This window comes from Suillus subaureus (genome assembly GCF_016647635.1).
Source record: "Suillus subaureus strain MN1 chromosome Unknown BJ212scaffold_45, whole genome shotgun sequence".
Classification (NCBI taxonomy): Eukaryota; Fungi; Basidiomycota; class Agaricomycetes; order Boletales; family Suillaceae; genus Suillus; species Suillus subaureus.
The window spans coordinates 115,077-141,400 of NW_024538601.1; the positions used below are offsets into that span (position 1 = coordinate 115,077).

Here is a 26,324-nt window from a genome sequence, read left to right on the forward strand (position 1 = left end):
GTCTCAAACATCAAGACACTTTTTTGAGCCACTGTATGTCATGAGCTGCATGATGCTGCTGCTAGACTATCCTTGACTCATACCTTGTATTACATCATGATCGCTGTTGCTGTCACTAGATGTCCTATTTTTGCTATTGCTTACATGTCCTTTATCTCTGACTCATAATCAGCTCTCACATCTGCCCTAAAGCACTTGTAGTTCACTATAAATAGTCCTCTTGTATGCTTTAGTTCTGCACTTTAATCTTACTAGGTTTTACCTGGAATATCCTTTGCTTGAGACCTCCAATCTCTTGTCATCTGAATCATACTTTAAGTTAGAGGCACTCCCTCTACCTTAGCTTACACTGAATATTCAACTTATCATCTTATGTAGAATCTCGGCAGAGGTCATTGACTCTTATTGAGTCATCTGTTGTTAGAACTATCCTAGTTTATAACATGAACTGAATTAGTCTATTTGGACCCCCAGCCTGGACCTGATGCATACAGTGTCATTCTGAACTCCTCACTCATTGTTGCTTGCACAGCAACCAAATCCAATACCTCTCAGTATGCCCATCCTCCTACACTGAGGTCCAGACGCTTCTCCAGGGGTGTGAGATTGACCTCATGCACAAGTGTTTCCTTATTCTGCAGAGTGAAGTCTAGTCTATCACACTAATGAAGCCTAAAGGCACTTCTGAGCACAACAATGGACTGCTCAAGTATCTAGAAGATATTATCAGTACAGCTGTGCTCAAAGCACTAAGTGAGTCTGCTCTTGCCAAAGTGGATTGGCTGGGAGAGGAGAGAGCTGAGAAGGTAGCCAGGTTGAGGATTGTCAAGAAGAAGAAGGTGAAGTTGGATGCAGAGAGGAGGGAGGCATTGGCATGGCTGAAGCTTGCGAACAAGCATGTAAGGGCTCTCAGCTGGCTGTGGCAGTACTATCTGTGGAAGTGTTTGGAGAATGATGAGCAATTCACAGTGCAGGTTGTGAGTGCTTGATTTTTTTTCTGTTGTTTGTGGTGCTGATATGAGGGGCAGGAACATTTGGAGAAGGACCTTGAAGATGAGGGAGAATGGAATAAGGATGATATCATGCATCTAGAATGGCTCAAGGAGCACTATGAGGAGCACAAGATGGCTTATGAGGTATGTGCATGTGTTTCTATTTCCTGTTCCAATGCTGAATGCTGATGCTAACCTTTCAGGAAATGAAGGCAGCAGCCAAGGAAGCAGCAAAGGATAATGCAAGCATGTGAAAAAGCAGTCCATGAGTCTGGTTAACCTCTTTGATGCCCTGAACTTGGATCATAAATAACATGTCCCATGCCCATGGGAACACATCAATCAAAGTAAGGCAGAGTTTATATCTAAACTGCAAGACCATATTGGCAGGGAAGAAACAGGTACTGTACTGATACCTGTTGTTTTTCTTTGTGGCACAGGTGAGAGGCACCTCATAGTCTGTAGACCAATTTGTAGAAGTCTCATAATTGAGCTCTGCAATGATGGGTCATACTCTCTTCTCATAGATCCCCTTCTTCTGCTCTTGGGTAAGCTCAACATTATGCCAAGGGCCTGACAACAGTACCAGATCTGATGTCTCAGAAGTTCCTCCTCCTCAGCCAGGTGATGTGGCAGTCCCAACAACCAAATCAGGGCCACAACACTGCCATCTACCTCAACTTCCCATGTGAGGACCATGATTATGAATGGTATGTTGTTTCTCATCTATCCACTCATCACCCATGCTTATACATTATTCTAGCAACTACAACTACATATGGAGTGATGGTATACATGTACCATTACAATGAGGGATAAGTATCAGCCATACATAATGGCTCATGTCTAATCAACTATTATTATGCATAACTCTGCCACAAACAGCTGATACACACCCATTTCTGTGGATGTTGCATTAGTGTACTGACAAACAACCACCATCTTGTTTGCTGCCAGATGTGAAATATATCATGCAGAAACCAGATTCTCACTCCAGGCTGCCCTCACAAGGTGCTCTTCCTCTCAAGTGGGTGACGTAACAGAAAGTTTAACAAGTGCTCCTACAAGTGTCTCTAGAACTCTTGCACCAACAGGAGGTTTCTGTACTGTGGCTCTAAGACCAGAAATATAAGCTTGTAACCATGAAGAGCACTTGCACACCAGAATGAATGCCATCTCCAGTACACAAATCCAGAGACTTTCTTAAACTCTGGATGCTTCTAAGACATGCCGACTATATCAAAGTGTCTCATCATGAATTTCTTTATGATCTGTGGAATGTGATGTGTGAGTGCAACAGAACAACACGAAGAAAGAGAGTTGAAAAGGTGGATTTGTCTATATCACCAATTCCTTCATCCACTGCACATACTCCACCTTTGACATTGCTTACAGGTCCAAAAATGTATGTGTCTGGTGTGTTGCTGGCCCTGTCCACTGAAAGCATGGGTGCCTTGAACATAAGCTGGGTCTTTCCTGGTTCTTTCCTCATCATTTCAAATTCAGTAAATGCAGTATTGTGTCTATTACCCATATCACTTTCTCTGAATCATCTTAATGGTGGTCATTATGTGTACTGCAAGTTCTCCAATAGATTGTATGCATGTGAAAAGATACTGAGGCAGTTTTCAGGATGTGGGATCATCTAGGTGAGGTACCACAAGTAGTGGGGGTGATGGGTGTTATGTAGATTGTGGATGATGCAGTTGTGGGTAATGAAAGGGTCCCTCCGAATATCAGTATTTCTATTGTTGCAGAGCCAACTACAGATGATTATCAGTCCAGATCAAATAAAAGATTAGGGGAGTGAATGTACCAGTATCTCCCAAGGTGACATGCACACATATTTCTGTCCAGCCATCAGGGGAGAGATAGGATTTATCAGAAGACATTTTCAAAGGAGACATAGGAGAGAGTGATGGATGAATAGACATACCTGTGAGATTTGAATGGGATACCTGAAGATGTTGTGTATGGCCCATACAGTGGGCAAATGACAAAAGCAGAAGATATCATAATGAAATGGAGAATGCAGATCTGAATGCAGGAACTGGAACAACAGATGTGATAAGCATGTTATATTGGAAATGTTGATTGAGACCGCAGATGATTCTTGGGCGCTTCAGCTGCACAGCCTATGCTGTGTATAAGCTGTGGAGCAAACATGAGGGTGAAGCATGTAAAAATGCACTAGGAAACAGTGGATTCAACTCTGGCTTGACAAAAACAGGCATTATTCCATGCTGCCCCCCAACACTGCTGAGAGACCTCCTCATAAGTAATGATTTGGAAATTTGACAGATGAAAGCTGAGATGGTGCTGCATTCCATAGTAGGAATTCTGGAGCATGGCTTCATCTATCACTAAAATGAAAAAGACATCAGTGATAACCCCCTGACAGAAATTTGAAGGACACACTGGTGGTGTCTTGGGCATCATATACCTGCCAGACAAACAGTGGATCATCACTTGTTCATATGACAGCTCACTGCAGGTATGGAACTTGACAAGTGGGAAACAGATAGGAGAAGATTGGAGAGATTGAGAAAGAGACATGTACAAGATAGCATTGTCTCTGGATGGGAAGCAAGTGGTCAGTGGGAGTGGGGATGGTGCAGTGAGGTTGTGGGACATCGACACATGCAAGGTCATCATGAAATGGACAGGGCATACAAAGGAAGTGGTGTCTGTCTACTGGAGTCAGGATGGTCAGAGAGTGTTAAGCGGATCTGTCAATGGGACACAGTGGAAAGTGGAGAAACCATACTTGCATTGATCAAAACAGGACACCATCAAGTGTACACAGTTGTCTATTCACCAGACATGACCTTGGTTGCAACTGGTGGATGGGATTGGCCCTCGACTGTAGAACCCATCGAGAACTCAATTCAAATCTGGGATGCAAAGACAGGCAAGCTTGTCATAACTCTCAAAGGACACACCAATTGTGTGCATTGCCTGGCTTGGACCAAGGATGGAAAAATGCTTATCTCCAGATCATATGATCACTCCATCAGGACATGGAATACCATCAAGTGGAAGCAAACTGCGGTTCTGGTTAAGCACACATCCTATGTCATGGCCATTGCAATATCACTGAATGGCCGCATCCTCGCAAGTGCATCATTTGACAAGACAGCACAATTGTGGAACCTCAACAATGGCCAACCCATCAATTTGCCCCTCCAGCACACACAGCCAGTACAGTATGTGTTGTTTTCCGCAGATGGAAAGCAACTAGCCACTTGCTGCAATGACGAAAATGTGTACTCATGGGATGTTGCTGTGATTGTTAAAGAAGCTGGCCTCAATAACCTTTTGTCAGATCCAAAGGTGAGTTGATAGTCTCATTGTATTACATTCTCACAACTGAACTCGCTCTATCATCAGCAAACCCGTGACTCCTTGATATTCTGGCCATGATGACTACAGAAGGATCTAATTGTGCTCCCACCAAACATGACCATATATACTATGATTTTTTTTTTGCTCATATATAGCCATAGACAGCTGCTAATTTAGACAAGCAAGATGGATGTATGACAAAATTATGAGATGCCATCATTGCAGCTGGCAAGGGACAGGAGTGTGCTCATGTTGATGTTGTCAAGTGCTCTCAAGTACCACAATTTATATATCAAATTACAATATCATTTAAGATATCCTAAAGGACAATAACTTTGGCAAGTGTCAACAGATGTATATCCTCCTAGCACTTTGAGACAAAATCATGGTGCCTTGCTATTGCAGCTGACAAGGAACAGGAGTGTGCTCATGTTGGTGTTGTCAAGTGCTCTCAAATACCACAATTTATGAATCAAATTACAATATCATCTAAGACATCCCAAAGGACAGTAACTTTGGCATGGGTCAACACATATATATCCACCTGGCACTTTGAAATAAAATCATGGTGCCTTGCTATTGCAGCTGGCAAGAAACAGGAGTGCGCTCATGTTGATGTTGTTAAGTGCTTTCATGTACCATAACCTATGTTTCAAGTTACAGTATCATTTAAGACATCCTGAAGGACAGTGACTTTGGCATGGGTCAACAAATATATATTCACCTGGCATTTTGAGATAAAATCATGACACCTTGCCATTGCAGCTGGCAGGGGACTGGAGTGCATATGTATCACTCTTGTAGATCATTTTCAGCTACAACTCATATCATAAGATTATTCAATACATTCTGCAGACCCTGTTTTTGTCAAGAGTTTTTTTTCAGTTTCACACACCATTCTTTGTCTCTGAGGCCAATCTTCACCTCTCACACAAACTAATATCTCTGGGAGGTACACCTGTGCGCACACCCACAACACAGTTGAGCACCAGTGGAAAATGTGCCTGGGATGCATATATTACACATTAATATGTCAGCCATTAGGGGCATTCACAGAATAAGAGAGAGCACCAGGCTATAGAACACAGATATGGTGCATTGTAGAGAACAAGATTGCTCTAGGCTTAGGTTGCCCATATTATGACTCATGACTATTGGTACAGTGTGCAACTCACTACCTATGACTTTCCTGCAAAATGCACCAGAGGCGCGACGCTTTCCCACACTATGCGACACATTCCCGCGCATGTGCTCAGTCACCTTATGTTGCACAGTGTCCCAGAGCATCCATCCATTGTCCAACCAGTTCCCTAGTGAGTCCTTTCTCATCTATTTTCATTATCAGACTATATTTGGCATCGTACAATATCTTATTTCATCATGGACCCTTTATTTACATCATTTTACATACATAGAGTGCTCCTTATTTGCTTCCAAGCCCTGGGAGCACACCTAGGCACAGCTTACCTGTTGCCTAGGAAGTTTTCATACACCTACCACCATCATGTCAGTAGTCACCTAGAGTCAGAATCCATTATCATGAGTTAGCATCCATCAGAGTCATCGCCCTAGTCCTCAGCAACAGTCTATTGTCACCAGTCATCACTCAACAGTCCTAGTTCACATCTTCACACCATTCACTAGTTCTTTACACGTTTGTGCTCTATTCCCACACTTCACACTCCTATGTGCTCCATATTCCTGTGCACGCATGTGCTTCTAGTGCACTTCACTAGAGTTGACCTGGTATCACTTCGTGGATCCTTGCTTTCCTTGCTTCCCTTAAGGGTTGAACACATCACTCGGCACACTTCGACCAACACTTAGAGAGTCAGTAGCCTTCATCTCACCCCAGAGGTAGAGCCATCTTTCTTTCTATAGCTCTGCAAGCCTAGCAGAGTTGTTGAACCTTCAGCATAACCTATTGATGTTTGGAATGTTTTACCCACCTTTTGATATAGTTAGTGCATCTCCCTTCCAAGGCCATACATACCTTAGCTTCAATTTTGTGGTCGACAATGAGCTATCCTGGATATGAACCCGGATCTAATACATTGTGATTAAGTCAATTGGTTACTTCCTTGCCCTGTACATATGAGGGCACAGCACTTTAGTACATTGCTACTGCACAAAAATATATTATTGTAATCTGAAGTGAAATACAAGTACTACTACCTAAACAACCAGTGGGTTGTAGAATAGGACATGAGAAAATGGCAAAGAACAACAACAAAGGACAGAAACAAATACTCAAGAGGACTGGTAGCACATTTAGAAAGATAGAAATTCGTCATCATCATTGCCCTCATCCTCCATCTCCAAGCTGTCTTCATCTTCATCAATTTCACTTTCACCCTTGCTTTCTTGGATTTCATCACCCTTGCAGTTGTTATTGTCAATATTCTCAATGTCTTCTGAGTCTAAGTCTGGGCTGTCTGCCAACTCCACATTGACACAATCTCTTGTCATTTCCCGCAGGATGGTAGGATGGCTGATACCAAATGAGGTATAATGTAGAAACATGTCTCAATCAATGAATCTGAGTGATTATCAGCTGGAGTAAAAATTGAGACAGGAGATTGGACTTACATGCCAACATAATAGGCTTCCCAATCATCTAAATCATCTCCTTGATGTGCGAAGGGCTTGCCATGACAAAGGTACACTGTACCACACCCAGATACAAAAGCCGGAATTAAATGTGTGCCTTGGATGACCTGGCCAGGGTCTAGGAACCCAAACACATCATGGTCAGACTCATCAACAAAGGCAACCTTCAGAAGTTGAGTGTAGTTCATCCTAGACTGATGACCAATCAAGGGTGCCAGCCATCGAATGTAGAGAACCTTGATTTGGCACATCTTCATTGAACCTTCAGTGTTGAACCATATATCCATATGGTAGATGCCCAGAATGTGGGCATACCAGTATGGATGTTGGGGTTTTGTTTCCCTTGATAGGACCATAACATCAGGATGGGTCTGAGTGTTGATCGTATCATATTCTCATTGAAGGTTGTAAGTTGTGTAGTGTACCTGTGAGATTCAAGAATCATATCCTAGCAAAGCTGAAAATGATATACACAACATACCTGCATTGTTTGAACCAAATAGATCTTGTTGTCTGGAATGATGATTGAATTGCATTCATCATCTGTAAATGTATAGTCACAATAACTGATGTCTAACCTGCGGAGATGATATAGTATATGGTCTTTTAGTTTTGGTATGAATACCTATGAGTTATCATGAATAAGATAAACCTTGAAGAGTGAGGTACCTACCGCCACAGCTGGATCATTATTGTGTTGGCAAAGGAATCTAAAAAGGTCCAATGGATGGTTGTGGCTGAGTGTTGGTATATAGTGATGGTATTTCAAGTCAACCCCCATGGGCAGCACATTGATTGCCATATCCTTACTAGTGTAAATACTGTGTCCAGATTCTGCTATGTGCCAAAGGGCACGTTGATGGCATTCATGGGTAGCAAGTTGAGTCAGTGTGTCTAGTTTGTTGGTCAAAGGATAGAATGCCTTCAACACTCTATGCGCCAATTCTCCCTAGTACAAAATCATCAAAGAGTTGAAAATATGACAGAAATTTACATATGATTTGGGTAGTGAAGGAGTCTGTAGTCCTGAAGAGTCAGATTGATTGCACATAGTCTCCCATGGCATGAAATTTATAAGTATTCAAATTAAATTTCTTAGCCTTTTGGCTACCAGTGACCCTGGAGTCCAGATCGCTGGGACCTAGGCATTCACGTGCCCTGCACTTGTGAGCAGCTCTTTCTTTTGGTAGCTCTGTTGTGGTGAAAGCAGCACATGTGAAATCATGGAACTTGCACAACTGATGGGAGAGCCTCTTAAATGTCTCTTCCAGCACCAATAACGTGCTCTCAGTGTGCACCCTGAGTTTTGCAAGAGCATGCCACTGTGCAAACCTATATAGAAGTGACTGTATAATCACATCATGGTCTTCTGGGAAGAGTCCCTTGAAGACTGGTATAGCACACTAGGATAGATATATATATAAATATTGTAACATGCACATGAAGCAACAAGGCACACCTGCAAGATATTTTCAAAGTCTCATGCAGCAAGCTTGTTCATTTCTGATGTATTATTTGCAAATTTGTGAATGACACTGTTCCCATACAATGGAACCTGGCAAAATCTAAGTTGAATGCCATCAGTTTGATACAAGGAAGAAAACAGCATGTAATAGACCTGTTGTCGAGATGTGCAACCAGGCCATCACCCCCAGGAAGCACATATAGCAAATGGACAAGATGAGTGAATAGCACCTTCCACATGCCAAGCTTGCATTCATGCATAAAATCGACAATGAGAATTCAAAAAGAATTGAATCCTAGTGGGCCAAGCTTATCTACAAATGCATTCTCATTGAGGATTAGGTACTAGTTCATAAAATTTATTGATTCAGACTCACCATGGTTGGCACCCATGACCCTTGCCCAAGCATTGCCTGCACTTTTGAACCATTGACAGTATTTCCCTGATTATATATGAAATTGCAGGCTTTGTTCACTCTCACAAGAGAGTAAACTCTATGGCTTGCCACATGTTCCCACATATCCCTGAAGAGGCCTAAGAAACCAAATAACACTTTCAGAATGAAAAAATGCAGACAAGGTCAAGAACCCATATCTTGAATTGTTGCTATCAAAACCCTCAAACAGTTATTGAAACTTTAATGAAGATTGAAGATGAAGTAAGAAGCTCACTTTTCTGGGTAATCAGCCAAATAAGTGAATATTCATGGAAAGACCCTTCTTGATATTCCATCCAGACAATGGAGAACAATTCTGTGGTAATATGTGCAAATGAACTCATCATCCAGTAAGATGTTCCAACATCCCTGGAATAATTCACTGGCAATGCATCTGTAGGGCTGTGATACCAGATTTTGGTATGTGAGGTAGGCTGTTTAAAACATCCTTGATAGAATCCAGAAGCTGATCAAAATCAATGTCAAATGGGGTCATACAGTGCAAGAGATTATTGGCATACTGAAGGGAAAAATCCTACAAGATGGCATGCATCAGATGTGGGAGATGAACATGCATACTTGCTTAAATTTCCAAAGTACAGGTAAAGAGGCCAGGCCTTAGCTGTTCTGAAGTTTGCAAGGTGAGTCACATCTGAAAAAAACATGAGCCCCATGATAACATGTTCAAGTGAGCAACCTGGTTCTTTTGGCTGCCGCTGAAGGTCATCCTGAGCTTCTAGCCAGGAGTTAGAGGTATATAGCTCATCAAATATGCATTGTTCTTGGTTGTCAAGGGGATCTTTCCACAAGCATTTGAAAGGGAACAGGTGAAAAGTGTTGGCTTGGATGTCGGCAAATGCAGAATGGATGACTGCTATGAGTGGTTGATAATGAAATCCCAAGATGCTGAATGATTGGGACTGATTGTCCTTCAACTTTGTAGGGATGTCAATGGTGACATCTGTCCCAACCCAATCATCAGGAAAAATAGCAGATTCCTTGTTTGTAGTATGATTATCCAGTGTGTGCAGACATTTCCTGACTGAAAACACATCCAGGTCCCTCTGGTTGAAGTCCTTGGCTTGAATCACATCCTGAATGAGATGCATTACTTCCATCTGCAACTTTCAATGGCTCCCAGAGTTCAACCATGTCATAAGATGATAGATGGTCATATTTAGGAAGGGATACAGCAGTGGTTCAGGGACACCACAAGATGGATCAGGTCCTTGAGTATCATGCACTTCTGTCATATCCCACAATCCGGACCCACATTCCATCATATTCCCATGCCTTCCAAGCCTATGTCCGGACCCCACTTCATATCCAACTCATTCCCAGATCCCCTTCCGCTGTGTGCTCCACACCTCAGTAGGATCAACTATGCTCCAGATTTACCCCTGAGCTCCAGACTATCAGATCTCCACTGCTAGCCTGATCCATACCCCCCTGTCCCATCCACCCTATGCACACTCCATCCAGCAAGACATCCAGACTTCACCTCATCTCAGATTCCAGACTATATCCACCTTCTCATATCCTGGTCCTATATCCACCTTGTTGTCTGGATTCCCAGATCTCTGGACCTCCAGATATTAACTTTGGATATTAACTCCGGACCTATTCCCACCCTCTGTCCAATATCCTGCGCCTATCCCCATTTAGGCATCTCTGCCTTTCTGGCTTTCAGTTACCTCCTGTTCTGTCTTGCTTATTGTCATATCCACATATCTGGATCTCAGATCTGATCCACATCTTATCTCCCTCCAACATCTTGTCATTCAATCTGTCCACTCATCTGGTCTGGTCCACAATTCATCCAAATCCACAACCAGTGCTCATCTCCTTTTCAGTAATCCCCTAACTCTGGTATGTCAGCTATCTGTATATCCGTCCTGCTCCCTGATCCATTACCTATGCTTCATTTCCATTTCATGATTTGTGATCTGTTTCTACTTACCAATAGACTATCCTATATGCTTCAGTACATAGCCTCGGACTCTGCTGATTGATCATTCCATTAGATACCTATAGTATATAACCTCCTGTAACTCTCTGTAGCACCTCAGTTCGAATATCAACCTAGTTCTACTCATTCCTGTCCTCCAGACCTGAGTACCACTACTCTCATCACCCTCCTAAGACTTAGGATTGATTCCTATAGTCTATCCGCATCTGCCTCTGTCTACGACAGCCATTACCACTAGTTTCTAGTCTGGACTTGTCTGGATTAGTCTTACAATACTTATCCCTCATCCAGAAGTCATCCAGATCCGCTATACTACCTGTACAACCCTCTGGACACATTAGTCTTGCCTTCCTGAAATAAGGGGCAATACTTGAGTAAGGGGCACAGCGCACAAGCTGAGGCCAAAGCCCTTAGGATCTGTTAACCTTTGAGTACAACCTTAACACTTATTGATCCTTGTACAAGTCTTCATCTCCAAGTTCATTTTCTTATGTTCCATCTTACTTACTAATGTGTTTCCACATGCTCATACATAGCCTTGCTCCTTTGCTTACTGATCCCCTCAGATATTGTCCAGTATATAACCCCTGTAGATACTCCTGTAGTTTCCTTGGTTTGAATATCATCTTAGATCCTGTTCTATTTGCCCAATCTTCTTCTGGACTTCAGTCCATCTGAGTCTTGTCCTTTTCCATAAGGCCTAGGGATGGATTCCCTAGGCCAGAATTCTGGACCTTCGGATTTGTCCCCTATGTCTCTGTCCCAAGTCTAGGGATTGCTTCCCTAGGCTGGAGTCTTGCCTTTCTAGCACTTACCCTCTTTCTGGACTTTGGTCCACTTCCTGTCTCTCCAACTCTACCTAAGGGTAGTCTACCTCTGTTTGCTTCTACATTGGACTTTGTCTGATGTAGCCCCTATTCCTTCTGGACCTCCAGACATCCTGTCCTGTGCACCTCTGGGCATCCTGTCCTTCAGACATTCTGCCCTCCATACCTTCAGATGTTCCATCCTCCTAACCCTTGGACATCCTGTCCTCCTAACCCTTGGACATCCTGTCCTCCATACCTCCATGTCCTGTCCTGTGTACCTCCAGACCTTCAGTCCTCCTGTCCTCCATACTCCAGACCTCTGGACATCCGGACATCCTGCCCTCCTGTCCTCCAGACCTCCTATCCTTCCATCCTGTTTCCTGTAGAAGTATTACCTTGCAGTGGGAACTCTCCTGAGCACTTCCTGCATTCCTCCAGAACTCTCCTGCACTCCTCCAGATGTTTCCCACGCTCCTCTGGAAGTCCTCCAGACTTCATCAGACTATCATTGGACTTCTTCTGAAATGAAGGGCACATTCTTGGGTAAGGAGCACAGTGTATGAGCTGAGGCCAAGCCCCTCTGAGTCAGTCTCTCTCCCCCTTGAGCAGCATGGTTCTTAACAACTTCAATAGGTATGGGTGAGGATGTTTGTAAGAGTGAAAATGGAACAAATTTATCAGGTTCAAAAGATGGGCATTGAGGATAATATCAAGAGAGACCAAACATGTTAAATGCTGTTTGAAGCATGTCACACAATGTCAACAGCACTCTTTGGATTCTGCAATGCAGTGCAACAAAAGACAGGACAATCCCAGCAGTATCCAAAGGATTAATATCTTCATCATCAGGAAGGATATCATTGAAACTCCTTGGTATAAATGTATGTCATGATGGATGTTGACACAGGACTGCTAGTAATTCATAAGTACCAATAGTGTTTTGATGAACTATTCGCATACCTGGAATACTATGGTATCTTTCAGTAACCTCCTCCATTGAGAAATTTAAATCCTGTAGTACAGGAGCTAATGAACCAACACAAGTGTTACTCTCAACAGGATTGATCTGGCCCTCTGAGTCTGGGTCAGACTTGCCAGTGAATGCATAAGTTCTGTGACAATGCGCTACAGGCATAGAACAGTGGTCATTGGTGAACTGTATTGGTTCAAGCAGCATAGTCTGATATGTCAGTCTACATGGCTACAGTTCTTGAGTGACACGTGTAAAATACTTATAACAATGATACTGTGACTAGCCTGAGGCAGTCAGTTGTGGTGTTGCATCAATTTGCATGATGCTCTGAGTCTGATCAAATCCTGTGCCCACTCCCATCTTTTGTTGCTAGCTAATATGTTTGCCCTCTGATAGTGCTTGCAATCAGTGTGATGTCTGGAAAGTCTGCAAGAATCTGTATCTTTTGCCCATGTGCAACCTGTTGCTGTTGTATTGCTGCAGCATAAGATCATGAGGAGGATTGATACAAGACACAGACCAACCCAGGTCGATCAAGAGATATTCATTCATTCAACTAGTATATCCTGAGCAGGAACCTGTACCAGACTGCCAGTGCACTAGCAGACCTTAACTTGGAATTAACTCACAACAAATATCAATAAATGGTATTAAAATGACTGGGACAAACAATTTTTATTGGCTATTGCAATACAGGCCATACCCTAATAGGAGATTTGCTATACTGGAACATTTTGAATCCCCATAGCTCTGATTGAATGACTGGGTGAGTGTTTAACGTTATAACATTCATAGAAACTTCACCTGAAGCTTGACCTTGAACATTTGAACCACTATGTAGTACTCAAATACTCAAATTGAAAACATGTCACAGCAAAGACCCTCGTCTACAGTTTCTATCAAAGAATCTCTTGCAGACTCCTCCAATTTGACTTCTTCTCAATGCATCAGCACTGTGGATAGATGGTCCATCTTCTCAAACCCTCAAGAAATGCAGTCATGTTTGGTATGCAGTTATATCTCCTTACATAGATACCAAGCACACATACTAACTGGGATACAGATGACACTGGATGAAATTGATATCCAAGGATCTGAAGAGCAAACCCAGATATTCACTCGGCACATAATTGATGCAGTCTATGCAAGTTATGCTGCAGCACAACACCGTGTATGCCAATATACTCAACTTGCAAAAATTTATGAACAAGAGGCAGATGATTGGGCTATCAAAATTGAGAAGGCTAACCATATCATGCCTGACTACAAGCCTATATGGGGAGTATTATGTTTGAGCTAGCCATCAACATATGCTCTCGATTGCCAGTTGGAATTTCCCACTTCTTCATTTAAGGCTTGTTTGCTCAATATACTTGTACAACTAGCTGTTACTTACCTGTTACTTACCCATTTTCAATATTGTGTGCTTATTTTGGAGTGTGTGTAGTAGTTTGCTATGGTTGTTATGTTCACTGTCAGCAATAATGGAATGTTGATCACCTACTACCCCAGATAGTGTGCGGGGCAAATTGATACCTGCGAGACACCTACTGTACTAATACATGTTGTAATACTTTGAGTATGCAGAAAATAATTTGACTTCTCCTGCCAAAAGGTCAAGTCTGGAACACACTATTTGCCTGGGCTCATGCAAAAGAATGTGTGTTTTATGACCCAGAGTAAAGTCAATTGAGGATGGGGCTTTACCATTGCCATTGCAGGCACTGTGCATCAGATCGGATCATCAGTGAGAAGTGCAAAATGTTGTGATTTCATAGTTCATCAATTGTGCTGTCATTAGTACCTCTGCAACAGCTCAAAATCTCGGATTTTGCTGCCAAAAAATATCCTTTGCATGGCACAATACCACACATATTTACAAAGTATATAGAATTTTTCCACACCAAAAATGGTGCAGAAAACATGTCTCTGTGCTTGAACACACCTCCTTGCACACATCACTTCAGTTGACTTTCAGGTCTTCGATAGTCATATCATCCAGGAATTACCTTCTGCATAGAACAATCAAAGCTCACATACGCTATACTGCTGTGCTGAACATGTAGTTAGTCATATAGATCATGCACATATTGTTGTTTGCTATTACATCATGCTCTGAGATTTACTTTGCAAGGAAAATTTCCATAACAAGCCTTGTGGAAGTCAGGGAAGCATGATTTTGTGTACTACTTGTGAAGTAAAAGATGTCTGAAAGTTGAAACTGAGACTTGACCAGCCTGAGGTGGTTACTTGCCACATCAAATATTAAACTACTCCATGTCTTCTTCCAGCCAGTCTATGTAACTATCCATTGCAGTGGCCAATGCAAGTGACTGAGATTCCACTGCTGCTGCACATTCAAGTTCATGTCAGGAAGCCACACTGGCAGCTGTGACAACAGCTTGCAAGATGTGGTACCACTCATCTTCTGTACAACTACTAGCAATAGGTGTTGATTCCACCCCATTGACCATTTCATCAACCCCATCTGGGATGACCATCATGCCGTTTACCACAACAAAGAGAGTTCCCAAGCAGGAGTTAACCCACATCATAGTCACATGATTGGCATCTGACTCCAATGTGGAGAGTCCACCCACATCATACACAACTCCATTTGGTACAGTTGACTTGTTAAGTTGCTGTTGCATGGAATTATGACAAGTCTGGATTGCGTTGTTTGACAAGATAGTCACATAAGAGTGCAGGGGAAGGTTGGCCTGGGGAAATTTGGACAACTCAGTATTGTCAGTGACTGTGCCAGAAGTTTCAATGTCACGATGGCCTGAACCTCTCACAGCATTGCAGCCCATATCAAGATTGTTATCTTGGTCAAAGACTGAAAAGCAGCCGTGGTTACCCATGGTAGTAGCAGTGAATAGTAAGCTTGGCTGGCCAGAAATCAACTTAGACACCACTTCACTTACTTTCACTATCACTATGGCGGCCAGTAAATGGCTCAGACATGGCAGGCTCTGCAACTTGAAAATGATGGTGAACAAATCATCCACCAGTGGTAAGCCTGACACCTGAATGGATTTGCATGTGGATACTCTGTGGTGGGGTGTAAAACTGATATCACAACTGCATTGGTTTACTAGTATGGTCTGTGAAGTTGGAAAGTCATGGCATATATCATGGTCAGTCAATATTCTGCTTGGATGACAAAAATGCCTACCCATTGCATTTTGGCTTCAGTAACAAGTCCTGCAATGAATCAAATGAGAGGTGGCCTGACTTGAGTTGAACATGAAGCTTCATGACTAAAATTCTGCAGTAATGACTGCACTGCATGCCATGAGGATAATACAGTGATGGAGTCACAGTGGCTTACTAGTGAATACTGAGTACTACGAGTCATGTACCATCTTGTCACAGCACTTGAGTCTGGAGTCCAAGTTCAACTTTCCAGTGAAGTCTGAGTTAGCGCCTGCCCATAAGTGAGGACCTTGAATGCTTACTTGCAGCTAGTAGTAGGCACAGTCACCAATAATGATGATAGCACATCCTGACTATTGGTGGCAGCCTAGTAACTGGTACTTGAGTTACTCAGGCTAGTTCTAGTACTTGCCAGCCCACTTGCCAGTCAGTCATGATGGTGTTGGATGGTATACCAGTACTCCGAGTCAGAAATGATAGGGCCTGAGTACTTACTGGAATGGAACAATACAGGCCCAGTTGTGTTGGATCAGGTGATACTAGTAGTTGTTGGTCACAGTAGTAGACTTGTCATGATTTAGTAGACTTGAAGACACTCCAAGCTTTGAGCAAGTTGAGTCCACTGAGTCAAACTCCAAGTCCAAGAACTTCTTCTGCATGTGTGAGTTTGTGACGGACTCTGCAAATTTGAAATTAAACTTTGTGACACCTTGGAGTCACACAAAACATACTAGATCATACTACTATATACTCAGCCACCTACTGGCAGGAGCTTACAACCAATGTCGACAAAATTTCAATATTCAATAGTTGGGCCCCTTTGTTCAAGAGTTTATGTAACCACTGATCATTGCAGCAATATTTTCTTTCTAGAATCTTTCTTATCAGTCACTACTGGTACTACTAGAATAGTACCTTCCCTGACCCAAAAGCTTACACATGCACAACATTGCATATCCTTACTAAGTGTTCTGAACTAGCACCTTGAAGAACTTGTACATCATCATCTTGACTCGCCTGCTAGGCCAGCCTGAGACTTGGAGGCTTTTGCAAGTAGAACTAGGTTCGTGTTACATCTCCCACATCAACACAAACTAAATATGCAATATTGGTACAGTGAAAAACTAGTCTACTATACTAGTAGTCAACTTGAGGCCAACTCAAACTGCTCTGAGTCAACTTTCAAACTGAAGTTGTCACATATAGTATGACCACCCCTAATATCAAATAGGTAACCCTAAACCAAGTTTACTTTTGGAACCCTACCAAGTGTGGCATTTCCCAAATGACTGATCATTTCTTATCATGGAACATCTATCCTCCAACCTCTGACATGCACCAGCTCCATCGTACAGCCATGTCCACTATTACTATGGCCAGCACTGTCTCTAAGCATGAGCTCTATGAGGCTTATCATCCTAGAACCAGCTCAACTCTACATGCAACACCTTGAACACCTCCTGTGAAGCCCACTGGAAGTGTTCTGAAGTCCAATTTGACTTCAAAACCAAATACACCAGTTTTACAACTGAGTGAAACTGAATGTACAGCAGGCAGAAAAGCAACAGCTCTTCCAGAGGCTCACAAGACCTCTGTGAATGTTATCACTGCAAAACCCAGTCTAAATCCTTTGTATGATGTTTCAACTGATGGTGGTGATGATAGTCCCCAAGAGTCCCTTCATTATCATCATCTTACTTCAAGTATGTCTCTGTTAAGAACCATGCTCAAGGGGGAGAGAGACTGACTCAGAGGGGCTTGGCCTCAGCTCGTACACTATGCCCCTTACCTAAGTATGTGCCCTTCATTTCAGAGGAAGTCCAATGATGGTCCGATAAAGTCCAGAGGACTTCCAGAGGCTGGCTACTCTGCTGGAGAGTGCTAGAGGATTTCTGGAGGAGTGCAGGAAATGTCCAGAGGAGTGCAGGAGAGTTCCAGAGGAATGCAGGAAGTGCTCAGGAGAGTTCCCACTGCAAGGTAATACTTCTACAGGAAACAGGATAGAAGGATAGGAGGTATGAAGGACAGGATGTCTGGAGGTCTGGAAGGAATAGGGGCTATATCAGACTTTGTCCTGATGTAGAAGCAAACAGAGGTAGACTACCCTAAGGTAGAGTCAGAGAGAACAGGGATTAGACCTAAGTCCAGAAAGAGGGTAAGTGCTGGAAAGGCAAAGCTCCAGCCTAGGAATCAATCCCTAGGCCTGATGGGTAGGACAGACTTAGGTGGACCAAAGTCCAAGAGAGGATTGGGCAAGTCTAAGTTGATATTCAAACTGAGGAACTACAGGAGTATCTACAGGGGTTATATACTGGACAACATCTGAGGGGATCAGTAAGCAAAGGAGCAAGGCTATGTACAAGCATGTGGAAACACATTAGTAAGTAAGATGGAACATAACTAAATGAACTCGGAGATGAAGACTTGTACAAGGATCAATAAGCAAGATGAAAGAAGAGGTAACCAAAAGCCAGAAAGGCGGAGATGCCTAAATGGGGATAGGCGCAGGATATTGGACAGAGGGTGGGAATAGGTCCAGCATTAATATCCGGAGGTCTGAAGATCTGGGGATCTGGAAGACAAGGTGGATACAGGACTGGAATATGAGAAGGTGGATATAGTCCAGAATCTGAGATGAGGTGAAGTCCAGATGTCTTGCTGGATGGAGTGTGCATAGGGTGGATGGGACAGGGGGGTATGGATCAGGCTAACAGTGGAGATCCGATGGTCTGGAGCTCAGGGGTAAATCTGGAACAGAGTTGATCCTGCTGAGGTGTGGAGCACACAGCGGAAGGGGATCTTGGAATGAGTTGGATATGAAGTGGGGTCCAGATGTAGGCTCAGAATGGCGTGGGAATATGATGGAATGTGGGTCCAGATTGTGGGATATGACAGTCTCATTAGAAGCAAGGAGTTGACTTATTCTAATCAATATTTGAAGATGGGCGAAAAGTTTTGAAAGAAATAATCAAACTGCCTCCAGGGACAGGCCACACCATGGTATGTAGCCTCTGAGTCAATTGAATAGATAATTCCTATGCTTATCAAATATCCAGGAATTCCATGGTCTTGGTCTGCAGGAATATGAAGTAATTGAAGAAGTGTTAGGAGAGATGGGCCAGGTATCAAAGCCCAGGTGAGTCAAATGAATCTTCTTTCCACATTTAGTAAATAGACTTACTGGGCCAGGCTGACTTACAATTATGACAAGAACTCTCTTCTTGTCAAAATGCCAAGTGCCATTCATGAGGCACCTTTTGATTGTTTGAAGCTCTCCTTAGGACATTTGATCACAGTAATGCCCTACAACCGTGATCTTATATTTCCAATGGTCCACATGAATTCATCATTGAGCGTCAAACAGAAATCAGTCACACCAGCAGAGGGACCCACCAAGATCATACTAGTTCCATTTATTGGGGAGTGTAGCATGCTCTGAAGACAAAGCCCATGCCATCCGAAAACTCAAAGACACCATCACCACTCATCCTCACACTAAGATGGTCATCCTGTGTCTTATCTGTGAAGTGCAACCCTACTGCAGCCCCAGCAAAGGTTCTGTTGCATGGCAAACCTTGAGCAACCCTCATGAAGCACTTCCACTTGATGGTTTCATCACCAAACACTTCCCTGCCCTGCATGTCCATCATGATCACCAATCACAACTGGTGCCACATCAGTACAGTAGAGGTGTTCATTTGGGTTTGGGGAGATGATGAAACCACCATCGACCTTGATAATGAAGACACTGAGCATATGGCACATGGAGTGAGTTTTTATTGTATCAGATCAAGTATCCGACTGAATCCCTGGTTTCAATATAGACATTATTACTGGACATCAATATGGACACCATCAAATCTATGTTGAAGTGGGGGTTAGAGAAGATTAGGGATAGTCTTGTTGAATTCTCCAAAAGATTTGATCCCAACACTGATTGCACCAAACTCAAAGAAGCCATTATCATGCTTCCCATCAGGTGGAAGGATTTCGTCATAGCATTGAATAATGGTGCAGATGTGACTGCTTGGAAGAGGTACAAGGCATGGCATGAGAAGATCATCAAAGCTCGAGTGTTGAGTGGTCTGAGTAGCTCTCATGGATGCTCAAAGCATAAGTGCACAAGTGCATCTCTTCCCCCTCCTTTGAAATGTGCATTTAACTCAAACAAGTAGTAGGCTTCTGCATCAATTGTGTGTTATGTTTGATCTCTTCATGTTTCTGTAGATCACACCTTAGCATCACACTATCACACTGGACAAATATCACATCCTTTTTTTTACTGAAGTTGCCAATTCATGTTTCTTACAATGATCTTTACCCTAGTACTGCTACTGTTACTCATTCCATGTTCAGATTCAACAAATCACATAGCCATTGACATTACAATAGACAGAAAGACATGTAGTACTGAAAGGGACCTCCCAAACATGCCCCTGAATATTTAAAAGTTGATATGGGGAACAGACTTGAAGACACACTAAGATGATAAGATGAGCTTTGATAGATACTATGCTTCCAGCAGTTATGAGCAACACATGGTTGTGATCTGGGACTGCTTCAGCAATTGGTGAGCCACCATGGGTGCCAGTGAACATTTTGAGAGTGAGACTATTATTAGTACAAATGATGTTGCAAGCCCATGGGACTTGGGCTTAAGTAAGTGAAAGAACGCACAGTGCTGCCACATCTTTTGCTCACTCTGTCAAGATGTCAGCCAAACAGAATGCAGCATCTAGTATGGACTTGGGAATAATAAACAGAGGTATGTAGTATTTGCTTCTGGGCGCTCACCCCTGCATGATCACTGACATGTCCTATAGAGATGCTTATATTGATTTGTATCACAGTTCCTGTTTCATCTTCCTTCGCACCATGGACCCTTGCACTGGCTTGAGAACCCTGACACCCTTCTCTTTCTACAGATTTGGTTTGAACTCTAGTTCAGTCGTCAAATCCTTAAACAGAAGAGACCACATTCAAATTAACAGGAGACAAAACTCTATTCAACACAGGCCAAAGCAATAGGTCTCCATCCACCATTAGCATCTCATCTTGGTGAATTCTAGGAAGATGAAGGGATTGTGAGTTATATTGCTGCTGTTGGTCCATGCTACTATCACACCGACCCTGACCTCTAGCAGTGTGACTGCACAATGGAGTAAGTGCTCTCCCATTGTTCCTGTGCTCCTTGGTCTCCTGGTGTGGTATCCGCTGCACCCATCACATTTATACCTTCCATTGGATTTACATGCACTCTGAAGTCCCTGCTGTTTTATGTGGCAAGGCTCCTGACCATGCTGGAGCACATGATGTGAGCACAATCTCCCCGGATCTAAACCTCTGACTTACCACTCACAAACATTCAAGTACAATGTTAGAAGCTGCTATCTAGTCAATTCAATGGTCATCATCAAGTAAATTCAAGTCTCATTGTGATCCCCTTCAAGTTGCCTTGATAGTAGGTATCTATGTTCGTTACTTCTCAACCGTGTTTTCAAGAGCCAGCAAGTGGAAGCTTTGTATGCTCATTGAACCAAGCTGTAGTTCCCAGGCCCTTCCAAAAACTTATTGGCAGCTATTCCATGCACTGACAATTATGGTAATTATCCTTTATTGGAAGCTTGACCTCAGTACTTAAAGGCACAACATTTTGCAAGTCTCTGTCATAGCTCCCAATTCACTCTTTTTCTGTCTCACTTTGCCTCATTCTTTCACTCCACCTTTCACTTTCTTTGCCTCCCCTCTTGCTTCACCTTACCAGGTTCTTCCTTTATTGCCCCCCTTTTACTCTACCCCAGGATGACACGAGTCACCTCTATTAATCATGGTTCTTCCAAGCCCGAGTCCTCATCTGATAATGAAGTGGACTATACAGGAGTTAAAATTTTAACACACCCAGATCCATCTCAAGCCTTGCCTACCTCTTCTAAGGCCAGGGCTAAATGTTGCATTGCTGCCTTAGAAGATGAGCTCAAGACGATTAAGCAAGAGAGAGGAGGCAAGCAGAGGTAAGTATGCTATGTTGCTCATCACCTTTACACTAGTGTTGATGGTTTATTTGTTTGAAGAAAGACAACCTTCTATGTCACACAAGGTAGGGCAATTCATTGACTCATTGTTCTTTACCATAGCTTGGAAGACTTGATCACCAAGAATGATCGCAGATACAAGCTCCACTTGTCAATGGAAGCAACCACAGAGTACATTTTCGGTTTTTTTTTGATGTGATCATTCTAATTATGTGATGCAGACAAGATCACTCACAGTGTGGCTATAACTTGTATGGGTGCTGCCATGGGTGCATGGAAAGCTTGGGGAGCTTGACCATGAAGACTCAGAAGATATGTTGAAGAAGGCACATGGTTAACAAAATTTACATGCTACATACTAAATATTTTGCAGCTTAAGAAAGGAGCAGATGCAGCCCATGGTGATGATACCTCCAGTCTCAAGGAGCTTGTCGCCACCTGGGTCAACCAAGAGTTTCACCTGTCTCCTCTGATCAAGCCAAATGACAAGTATCTGCATGGTTTTATGAGTGATATATGTGGAAAGCTACTTTGCCCTGCTGAGTGGGACTGGGATAAAAGCAGGTGAGTGTCAACCCTTCTCAGCTATTGCAGATATTGATGCTGGTGCAATTTCAAAGCTGGCATTCATGACAGAACATTGGAATACATCATTTCTGAAAATTCTTGGCCATTATTTGTATATGAGAACTATCAATATAATGCAAACAATCTTGAGGAAGGTTTTCTGAAGTTGAAACTTCTAGTTCTTGTTAGTGGTTTGGTCACAGTATAGTCATCTGCATGTTTGCTCATCACATCCCAGGCTTTCAAAGCCATCTTCACATCACCTTCTTCTGCTAGGGAAGTTGATGGTGATGGTGATGGAGCCAATATCCTGGAGAATAATAGGTGTGCCCACTGGAAATCTGAACAGATGAAGGTCAAGACTTGTGTCACCTCCATCATCAATATGAAGAAAGTTATGCCCTGTGCTATTGCATATGCCATTTGTCAAGTGAGCCAATTTTGTTGTTTTCATGCACAGAATCTAACTTTTGTATGGCAGGTTCATTTCACTCTATCAAGTGTCTCATCCTGGCACACAGTGGACAGCAACTTTGACTATGAAATGTTCTGGAATAACATCATGGACTTTTTCAAAGATGCCCCTGGCCCTGTCACGAGATGCAAAGTAGATCAACTCCTCGAGTGGTGGACCAGGTAAATACTTTGTCACATCTTTAATGATAATTAGATAATTGACATTACTGTGTAGGAAGATCTTTGGAACAAGTCATCACAAGGACCTGACACCAGAAATTGTGTCCCACATGTCCATCAATGCATTGGCTGAACAAAGAAAGAAGCTGGAGGATTCCATTTTTGACTCAGACTGATGAATTGCTCATTGTCTTCCCCATCCTGCTGCTGCTCTTTGTCTGTTATTCCTCTTCCTTTGCTCATTAACTCATTGCACGTGCTAATCTAACATTGTTATATTCATGTCTATAAATATCATATAGTTGCAAGTTATTACAAATCACATATTGAATTGTTTGAGATCGCAAGTCAATTAAAGAACAATTGTCAGATGCATTTTGTGCTGTTGCACATGCTGATCACTGCTTGGTCTTTCCTAATATGCGATGATGGCAATTGACAAGGAAATTTCTCATATGTCAGACTATAATGATGACTGTGCCAAAAGAAAAATGCTATGTGGCTTCACAATTGGCCATGGAAAGATCTCTATCTATAATGACCTTTGCCAAGGAAGTTATGCACGGTCTCTAACTGGAGGCACTCAGTTGGCAATCTAGATCCTGTACTGTTCAACATACACAATACTACAAGATTAATCACAAAGCACATTGCTGCCCCAGTGACAAGGATGATCCAACCATATTGCAAACGAAAATAAATTCAGTCTCTGATTAGAGGGGGTTGATTGCAATCCCACATTTCCTACCATTTAACATACTAACTACTGTAAGATTTGTTACGATGTACAATACTGCCAAAGCGAGAAAGAAATTCTCACTTTATATCACTGTGGTATTGAGCACACCCAAAAAGATATGTTATATGCCTGTGAGGTCAAACCATGGAATGTCATCTAAGGGCAATGCCCTTAGCTGAGGAGGTCAACAGTGATGTAAAGCTGAATAAGTTTGGTTGACATAACTAAAGAAAGGAAGTACATTGGATGAGTGAGGAAACTGTAGTGATCATGGGAATATGAAAATACAGTTCAATGGATAGCACAATCAGCACAAAGGATTCTAGACTTGGTATCACATGTTCCAATGATGAAGATTGGTAATCCCTTCAAACTGTCACCTGTCCAAGCAAAAACTCAGTGGGAGTGCTGAATTCAACAATAGATGCACTTTGTGATCAGCCAAAAATTAAGCGATTCTGCTCTGTGGTGTCCACATCATGAGTCATTATGCGCCCACTAATTCATTGAATTTGTGGCATGCATTATATGTCTTTGCCAAATCTGATCAGGATGCTCCAACTTGCCCCACAAACACAACTTGTTGGTCAGGTATGATAGTGTTAATTTCTAGAAGCTTTGCTGGGAGGTGAATTTTGCCGTAGTATGTAAAGTCTGGCACTAAGTTGAAAGTCTTGTGTGTCTTAGCAATATCTCATTCAATACAGCACTTGAAACTATCAGGTTTTAAGAATCCACCTGTGAAGTAAATGGAAGACTCAGGTATCATAAGCCAAACAATTTAAAGCTTCAAGTGTCATATTAAAGCTGCACTTGTTTATGCTAGACACAACTTTACAATTTTTAGCATTGCACAAAGGCATTACACTGATGTCAAACAGGACCTTAGTGCTTTGTCTCAACAATTATGATCCAAAATTTAATTCTTTGGCTCATGTCATATGAAACTGCACTCATTCAACTAAGGTATGATTTTAAGGTTTTCAGCACTGTGTAAGTGAATCACACCCATGTCAGCAAGGTGTTAAGAACCATGCTCAAAGGAGAGAGAGACTGACTCAGAGTGGCTTGGCCTCAGCTCATATGCTGTGCCCCTTACCTGAGTATGTGCCCTTCATTTCAGAGGAAGTCTGATGATGGTCTGACAAAGTCTGGAGGAGCACAGGAAACGTTCGGAGGAGCGCAGGAGAGTTCCCACTACAAGGTAACACTTCTACAGGAAACAGGATGGAAGGGTAGGATGTCCAGAGGTTGGGAGGATGGGATGTCCAAAGGTACAGAGGGTGGAATGTCCAAAGGACAGGACACCTGGAGGTGCACAGGACAGGAGGTCCGGAGGTCCAGAAGGAATAGGGGCTACATCAGACAAAGTCCAATGCAGAAGCAAACAGAGGTAGACTACCCTAAGGTAGAGTCAGAGGGACAGAAGGTCCAGAATTCTGGCCTAGGGAATCCATCCCTAGGCCTTATGGAAAAGGACAAACTCAGATGGACTGAAGTCCGGAAGAAGATTGGGCAAGTAGAACAGGATCTAAGATGATATTCAGACTGAGGACTCTACTATAGTTGTACAGGGGTTATATACTAGAGGCTATCCAAGAGGATCAGTAAGCAAAGGAGTAAGGCTATGTACGAGCACACGGAAACACATTGGTAAGTAAGACAGAACATAATTAAATGAACTTGGAGATGAAACTAGTACAAGGATCAATTAGCAAGACGGAAACAGAGATAACCGAGAACCGGAAAGGCAGAGATGCCTAAATGGGGATAGGCCCAGGATCTCGGATGGAGGGTGGGAATAGGTCCAGAGATAGTAACAGTTAATATCCAGAGGTCCAGTGATCTGGGGATCTGGAAGGCAGGGTGGAAACAGGACTGAGATATGTGAGGTGGTGGATGTAGTCCAGAATCCAAGAGGAGGTAAAGTCTGGATGTCTTGCTGGATGGAATGTGTGTAGGGTGGACAGGATAGGGGATCCAGGAATGAGTTGGATATGGGGTCCAGAAATAGGTCCGGAAAGCGTGGGAATATGATGGGATCTATGTCTGGCATATGGGATATGACACAAGGACACTGGTGTCTGGCCTTTACTGTTATGACCCAAAATTCAATCTATTGGCTTGTATCACACCTCACCACATCCTGTCATTCTGATGTATCAACCATGACACTGTCACAAAAATACTGATACATAAGTATGAGAGTCTGTCATAGTGGTGCTACTACTGCAATGATACATCAGTCCCTGCACAAGTTGGAGGATCCTGTCAGGACAGTGCCATCATAATCTCACACCCCTAACTGTCGCATTTTTGGCCACCTACTATGGGAATTTCCCAGATTGCTCCTTCAGCATTTTTGCACCTACAACCATTATGGGAATCTCCACAATATCAATTATTCCCACACCCTCCCCACCTCACTGGAGCTTCACCACCACACCACAATAGCTCCCTCTCTATAATAAGTAGTAGGTTGGTATATATGTGCATAATATAATAGACCGCTTTTTTTGTCCATTGGTGTGCTTACTGCTCCTCCAGGGCACTTTTAACATAGAGTAGGGTACAGAACACTTTCGCATTTTT

The 26,324-nt window shown here is 42.7% G+C and overlaps 7 protein-coding genes across 7 annotated transcripts; 4 read left to right on the top strand and 3 right to left on the bottom strand.

Annotated features, from left to right (window-relative positions):
* Nucleotides 1–773: 773 nt before the first annotated feature.
* Nucleotides 774–1,082, top strand: BJ212DRAFT_1229600 (uncharacterized protein; the record flags this gene model as incomplete). The annotated part of the gene is made up of 2 exons (XM_041329481.1): nt 774–977; nt 1,029–1,082. Coding segments are annotated over 2 exons (258 nt in total), but the record flags the coding sequence as incomplete, so codon positions are not given.
* A 5,840-nt stretch (nt 1,083–6,922) lies between these two features.
* On the bottom strand, nt 6,923–7,339 carry BJ212DRAFT_1282423 (uncharacterized protein; the record flags this gene model as incomplete). The annotated part of the gene is made up of 1 exon (XM_041331681.1): nt 6,923–7,339. A coding segment is annotated over one exon (417 nt), but the record flags the coding sequence as incomplete, so codon positions are not given.
* A 2,018-nt stretch (nt 7,340–9,357) lies between these two features.
* BJ212DRAFT_1282298 (uncharacterized protein) lies at nt 9,358–9,975 on the bottom strand (the record flags this gene model as incomplete). The annotated part of the gene is made up of 1 exon (XM_041331678.1): nt 9,358–9,975. A coding segment is annotated over one exon (618 nt), but the record flags the coding sequence as incomplete, so codon positions are not given.
* Nucleotides 9,976–14,968: 4,993 nt separating this feature from the next.
* BJ212DRAFT_1303585 (uncharacterized protein) lies at nt 14,969–15,566 on the bottom strand (the record flags this gene model as incomplete). Its single annotated transcript, XM_041333441.1, has 2 exons — nt 14,969–15,438; nt 15,527–15,566. 2 exons carry the CDS (start codon nt 15,564–15,566, stop codon nt 14,969–14,971), a joined length of 510 nt encoding a protein of 169 aa, XP_041187861.1.
* Nucleotides 15,567–18,755: 3,189 nt separating this feature from the next.
* Nucleotides 18,756–19,933, top strand: BJ212DRAFT_1303586 (uncharacterized protein; the record flags this gene model as incomplete). The annotated part of the gene is made up of 4 exons (XM_041333442.1): nt 18,756–18,758; nt 18,815–18,894; nt 19,439–19,526; nt 19,583–19,933. 4 exons carry the CDS (start codon nt 18,756–18,758, stop codon nt 19,931–19,933), a joined length of 522 nt encoding a protein of 173 aa, XP_041187862.1.
* Nucleotides 19,934–22,163: 2,230 nt separating this feature from the next.
* On the top strand, nt 22,164–22,637 carry BJ212DRAFT_1216794 (uncharacterized protein; the record flags this gene model as incomplete). The annotated part of the gene is made up of 3 exons (XM_041329314.1): nt 22,164–22,354; nt 22,427–22,541; nt 22,596–22,637. Coding segments are annotated over 3 exons (348 nt in total), but the record flags the coding sequence as incomplete, so codon positions are not given.
* A 156-nt stretch (nt 22,638–22,793) lies between these two features.
* Nucleotides 22,794–22,997, top strand: BJ212DRAFT_1218562 (uncharacterized protein; the record flags this gene model as incomplete). Its single annotated transcript, XM_041329338.1, has 1 exon — nt 22,794–22,997. A coding segment is annotated over one exon (204 nt), but the record flags the coding sequence as incomplete, so codon positions are not given.
* Nucleotides 22,998–26,324: the final 3,327 nt, after the last annotated feature.